Source organism: Sabethes cyaneus, chromosome 3 (genome assembly GCF_943734655.1).
Source record: "Sabethes cyaneus chromosome 3, idSabCyanKW18_F2, whole genome shotgun sequence".
Taxonomy (NCBI): domain Eukaryota; kingdom Metazoa; phylum Arthropoda; class Insecta; order Diptera; family Culicidae; genus Sabethes; species Sabethes cyaneus.
In genome coordinates, this window is record NC_071355.1 from 165,771,586 (window position 1) to 165,778,108 (window position 6,523).

Sequence of the window (6,523 nt, forward strand, 5' to 3'; positions counted from 1 at the left end):
GCATTTGAAGATAGAATTAACAAAAGGGCGAATGTCGCAAGCGTAAACAAACCGAGTGAGGGTTGATTTTCCTAATGCTGGTCCAGCAAAAAGTAACTCTCACTCGTTTTGTTTACATTTGCGACATTCGCCCTTTTGTTAATTCTATCTAGATTTGTCGACCAACATATGAAAGGGGCGGATAAGCCAACTGTCAAACAGAACGAGTGAGAGTTCATTTTCCTATGCTGCTCCAGCAAAAAATAACTCTCGCTCGGTCTGTTTGACAGTTGGCTTATCCGCCCCTTTCAAATGTTGGTCGACATTTGTTGAAGATAGAATTAACAAAAGGGCGAATGTCGCAAGCGTAAACAAACCGAGTGAGGATTGATTTTTCCACCCAAGGGGTGTCTCACTTCGCAATTTTGCATTAGCTTTTTACATCATTTGCATTTATTGCAAAAATGCAAGCGAGATTTTTTTGCTGCAAAATTTTTTTTATTGGCGGCAACCGTGGATGCAAAGCGATATTTGCAGTGATTGCAGCATTTGCAGTGAATATATTTAATATATATCTAGTGAGACGCCCCTAGAGTGTGTACATCCTTTTTATCTTCCCTCTCTGTTATCCTTGTACTTTGTTGACGTTTCAAGATTGCTTTTTTGTTATTTTTCTTTTTCGGTTAAAATTGAACCGCCAGCCAATCTGTGGCTTGGAGGAGTAGGGCAACGCCTTTACCAGTTGATCTGTAAACGGTAGTTGCGAGTCAGCTGCCAATAGCTCTACTTAAATTACCAAAATTCTTAACTCGGATGTTTGATTTGTTTATCAAGGTGGAATGGAGGGAAAGAATTTATTTTTCACATTTCTTCCATAAGTTGCACTTTGCGAGAATTACCTACCTTTTATTTTCTTCTTATGTGATGGGTGGTGATGGCATACATGTATAGAAATATTCCTTGCATATTATCCGTATGCATATGCCATATATAGATTCGTGTTGATGTTTACTCTATCGGCGGTGCAGGATTTTGCGTAAGATTCATAGTACTTCAAGTAAATTTTAATTCGGCATTGAGAATGCCATTTTAAAGCTGCTGTGCTATGCATTGATAATGCTGAATTATACTATCAAATATAACTTGTAACATGTAACTTGTAAATATAGAGCAGCTTTCAAGTTTAATGCAGAGCTAAGCGGTTACTTGGGTGACAACACTGCTGATTTTGATGTTGCTTTCCTGTGGGGTATCATTAATGAGCAATATTTACTCAAAAATGAACAATATTTACTCAAAAATGAATGCCATTTCACCAAAAACTGAGTAGTTCTTACACAAATTATGATTAATTAGAGTTATTAGAACTCCGTTATGAGGTCGGCCCAAACTACTCAGAATTGAGAAATTGCCAAATTTTTGGGCTGTTCCACTTTTTGTTAAAGTGAGTCGGATTTTACTCATTTCTAAGATAATTTTACTCATTCGAGAGAAATTTTTTAAGCGTGTATACAACATTATTTTTGTGTATTATCAATTTCCCACCTTTTCGTACGCGATGAATTATAACCGTCGCCAGAATCGTCGCGGGGGTAAATATCGTTTATTTTGTCATGTAAATCAATAGCTTACGTGCTAAACAAACATAATATATACTTATAACTTACATACAGACAAGCAGATTCTTTCTGCGACGATTTCAAGCTGTCAAAAAAGTGAGCAGCGCATTTTGTTACCAAAGAAACGGGCAATAACTCAATCAATTCTCGCGTAACTTTTCAAAAGAACCTAAGTAACATTGAGAGACTCTCTTTGGCGTCCCTCTCTTCTGATTATTACAATGACATGAATGCATTCCAACAAAAAAATTCCTCACGTTTAGCTAGATAATAACGCTAGCAACCGATTCATGCAAAGCTGGTGTTTTAAAGTACATTTGCATTACCGTGGGAGGTGAAAGAGAAGAGGCACGAAGAGAATCTCTCATTGTTACTTAGGTCCTTTTGAAAAGTTACGCGAGAATTGTTGTAGCGTTTTTGTTTTTTAACCTGATGGGAGAATAGACAAACGTTTTCAGGTTGTCAGTGTATTGCTCATGGCGGGGTTGAAGCTGTAAGAATACCCAGAGCGAACCCGTCGTCTAAAAAGTTCTACCCAGAGCGAAACTAAATTCAACCTGAGTGAAAAACACAAACGTTTTTACAGCCGTTCGATTGGAACTAGAGCGAACCTAAGTAAATCACCTTAGTAAATCCGATGTGAAATAGTATACACTCTTAAATGATTCTACCTGTAAATAGGTCGGATTTAGTTAAAGCCAGGTTGAAACTACTCAAAATGCCCTTAAAGTGTACAAACTCAAACTTTGGGTAAAAATTTCAACCAATTTTGGCTACTTGCTACCGATAATTGAATTATTCTCTATGACAAATAACGCAATTTTAAGTTCCTACTACCAATTTTTTGGTTGAAAAACTACTCAAAATCTGAGTTTGTACACTTTAAGGGCATTTTGAGTAGTTTCAACCTAACTTTAACTAAATCCGACCAATTTACAGGTAGAATTATTTAAGAGTGTAGGTGTGGAGCAACGTACCGTTTGTTTGTGTTAACGGCGCAAGTAATGTAAACAGCAAGAGTGAGGTCAACCTCGCCCAATTCTTCTACTTGCTGCGTTTGCCGTATACCTTTGTAATAGGGTATTTACATAGTAGTAAATCCATCACCTCATTGAGCAAAAGCCTTTTAAACTAAGTAAATTATATTCAATTCAGGATCAACATAAAGATGCGTGCAAGATTATTATAGCAAAACCTTGACCAAAACAAACAAACGGTTTTTCTTTTAAACAAATCGCGACTCAAATCAGATGCACAATATACATATAATCTCGTGAATTTAAACTATTCTGTCTATTTAAATTTACTTGTTCTGATAATGCAAAATTGCAGGATTTGCCTTGAAGACATTGTGACGGGAAATGCAGAATCTATATTTGCAGATGGTAATAATTTAGCTGATATGATTCAGGAATTATGTGGACTCGAGGTAAACAACTTCGAAAAAATTTATATGCTTTACAGAAGTTTACAGCACACTTTCTTCAGGTGTTGAAAGATGATGCACTCCCGCAATATATTTGTCAAACATGCGGCTGGAACCTAAGGTCTGCAATAAAACTTAAGCATCAATGTATTGAGTCCGATCAGAAACTGAAAGAATACCTGAAGGAGAAGTAAGTAATTACATTCAGGTTCGTCTTACCAAAGTGTATTTCCATATATATTGAATTGTGTTATAATTAGGTATTTATAGTTACCACTGATGCTCTCTATTACAATTGTAAATCTAACGAATATTGCTGTTTATTTCAGTACAATCGATGTTGTTGAAATGCCACATGATGAACCTCAGATAATCAGCTTTGAAATCGTTTATGGAGATGTGCCAGAGCCAGCGCCAAAAAAACGTGTCAACTATGGCGATCAGGATTCAACCAAAAAGGAGCATTTGGTAAAGTCTCCCGATCCAAAAAAAGATAACTATAATTTAACAGCTGTCAGGTGTTGCGGATGTGAGGCAGTGTTTGAAAATAATGATGAGCTAGTAATTCATTCTAAGGAATTCCACGAAGCTCAGAGAACATACAATGAAGAACGTCCTTTTGAATGTTTAATTTGCTATAAACGTTATATTTCTGAAAAAGGTCTCAAGTTACACAGAAAGGGTATCTACAACATAAAGCAATACCAATGTGCTATATGTGGAAAGCGTTTCAGTAATACGGTTAACTTGACCAATCATGAGCGTAGTCATTCAAAGGTAAAACCATTCACGTGTACTTATTGTCCAAAAAGTTTTGGTTCACGTTCTAACCTCTTAGCACATCTTAAGCTACATTCCGTCGTACCTGAGCATACCAAACATGTATGTAATCTGTGTGGGAGAGGATTCAGTAGGAAAAGTTATCTTAAACATCATTTCTCGCTACTGCACAGCGAAGATACTCCTTTTGCTTGCTCATTTTGCTCGAGCAAATTCAAAGCGAAGGCCAACTTACGCTTACATTTGCGAACGCACACCCAAGAACGTCCTTATTCCTGTGAACTTTGTGATAGAACGTTTATGTATCCCACCGACCGAAAAAGACACATGATACAGCACACGGGACAGAAACCATTCAAATGTGTTGATTGCGATAAAGCTTTTACCAGAAAGGCACTTTTACGGAAACATCGGAACTGCCACGAGGCGGAGGAAAGCTTGGTTAAAGCAGTTATTTAAAAAGTGATCACTACATGTTGAATAACTATTAGATTACATACGCAATAAAATTATTGATTCTTAATTCTCCAAGTTCAAACAGACGAACCACACGCCAGCACTCGAGTTATTCTTCTAGTGTTGAGTGTAACACTTTTACTTACTTATGTGTCCATGTCCGCCGGTAGAACAAAGGTATGAAATCAGAGATCTCCACGGCTGACGGTTACCCGCCATTGCTTTTATCTATCGCCAGGACAGGTTCTCGCCTACAGCCCTGATGTCGTCGGCTAAGCTGCGTAGCTATAGGCGTCTAGGTCTGACTCTTCTACGCTGTCCTTGGAGATTCCAGTCGAGTGCTTCTCTGCAGACCTCGCTCATTTTCTGAAGGTGTGTCCAATTCACTTTCACCTAGGTTCACGAATTTCGGTTGCTATCGGCCGTTGATGGTATCGACAATGTTTCCTATTCAATGTGTTGGACAGTAGCCAACATCTACTGCCGGCGTGGGTATTACATAGTTGGGGCTCGTATGTAGAGTGTTGGTATGAGAGGGGAGCAAAGACTGGAGGAGAGGACCCGGGAGTTTAGAATTGGATATTAAAATTTTGTTGATATTATTCCTTTACTGCAAACAGCTTCAGCGAAGGCCCAAGCTTATGTCAAAATTTTATCGTGTGGATTACTTCATTATCAAAATGCGAATAAAACAACCGAAATTGTCCGACGCGGTTTGTTTCTATAGTTTGACGTCGTTTTCTGATTTTTCCAATTTTTCGCTACAAATACCACCAAATGTCTTCTTCTTGCATGCCTTTTTAAACCTCATTAACATGACATCACTTTTGCCTTTGCCGCTTTTGCCCCTTTTGCCCCCTTTGAAGTAATTTGCGGTTACGTTCGTTTCGTCACTACCCAATAGAAAATTTTAACAGATGCTGTTTTACGCATCTATCGACGAAATAGGATGCCGAAGAAATCAACCTATTAATCAACCGACTTCGTCGGATCGCGATGGGTGGTTGTCTCCGTCACCCGACGCATTGGTATATTTAATCTGTTACCGTCGGGTAACAATTAAATCAGATGATGATCGGTTTACTCTGTACAGAATGATGTTTTGACAGCTACGTCTGATTGATTTTTGAACAAGGCCAGTTTACTTCTAATTCACTTGTTCTTTATTTGAATAGCTAGGTAAGTATCCTTTACATAAAAAGACAGCTGCATTGAATTTGTAACTTATTATCGCTATTTTAGTTGGAATTTCGCACTGAAAATTATCGTGCGACTATTTTTTCCTATCGGATTGTGGAGCCACACAACGGAGATAGAGGTTAGGTCCAGTAACAAGCTGCTCTTGACTCGGTTTATATCTTCCTTATATCTTCCGTCCGGATCTGCGTCGCCGTCAATGAGGCATGGAATCGAAAAGGTCCTGCGACAAGTTCATCTCCTTTGTCACGATGGGAACGGATTGGTTCTGCGGAGGAAATTGATCGATTGGCTTCATGAAGGATGAGCAGGTTAGTGAAATTAAACTATAGGAGTCAATATAAGTGTTCGTGTATGTTCCGCAGAAGAGAGAAATTTCTTCAATGAACAGCTTTTTTCGATTCCAATTAATTACCTTCTGATCGTTATAGGTTGTCATCGCGCCGACGTCGCTCGTGCTATTTCAAGCAGTCTTCTTCGTTCAACTCGGTCTTGGGCCGCTGGTCGCCAATTCTCAGAAATCGAAAGTCGCTTTTAAACTGGTCGAGCGATACCGCACAGTGGGCATCTCTGTTCCTGAGGCAGGAGTTGTTGAAGAAGGCCACTTTCAGGGCATTATTAGGAGCATTTTTATTAGAATTAGGTTTGGTTCTATAGACTTCAATATAATGTTCAAATTGATCCACCTATTTTGTCTGTATTGATAAATTTTATGTCCCGAATAATCGACCTATTTCGTATGGTTCCGTAGGTTACAAAATTTTCTCCATCGATTAATCCACCTATTTCGTATGATTTACGTATTTCGTCATCTGATTCCTCCACCGATTTGATCGGCTTTGGTAGGCAAGTTAACTACATACACCAATTAATCCACCTATTTCGTCGGTATATTGACAAATTTTATCTCCCGATTAATCAACCTATTTCGTTTGGTTCCATCAGACACCTTTATTTCGTCACCCGACTAAACAGCCAATTTAGTCGGTTTTTGTCGATCGATTAAACATACCGACGAATCGGTAGATCGCCCTGTTAAACTCCCATAAGCGTCGTTGCAACAATC

The 6,523-nt window shown here is 38.5% G+C and overlaps 1 protein-coding gene across 1 annotated transcript; it reads left to right on the forward strand.

Moving 5' to 3' along the window:
- The first annotated feature begins 2,903 nt into the window (after window positions 1–2,903).
- On the forward strand, window positions 2,904–4,231 carry LOC128743551 (RB-associated KRAB zinc finger protein-like). The gene is made up of 4 exons (XM_053840150.1): window positions 2,904–3,027; window positions 3,087–3,214; window positions 3,354–3,801; window positions 3,863–4,231. Exons 1-4 carry the CDS (start codon window positions 2,917–2,919, stop codon window positions 4,133–4,135), a joined length of 960 nt encoding a protein of 319 aa, XP_053696125.1. The 5' UTR covers window positions 2,904–2,916; the 3' UTR covers window positions 4,136–4,231.
- The last annotated feature ends 2,292 nt before the right edge of the window (window positions 4,232–6,523 follow it).

What these genes read in the sequence shown, in the direction of transcription:
- LOC128743551 (XM_053840150.1), top strand. Translation starts at nt 2,917, where the DNA reads ATGCAAAATTGCAGGATTTGCCTTGAAGACATTGTGACGGGAAATGCA. An exon ending in AGGAATTATGTGGACTCGAG is followed by an intron (nt 3,028 to 3,086) that starts GTAAACAACTTC and finishes CACTTTCTTCAG; the next exon opens with GTGTTGAAAGATGATGCACT. An exon ending in AAAGAATACCTGAAGGAGAA is followed by an intron (nt 3,215 to 3,353) that starts GTAAGTAATTAC and finishes TGTTTATTTCAG; the next exon opens with TACAATCGATGTTGTTGAAA.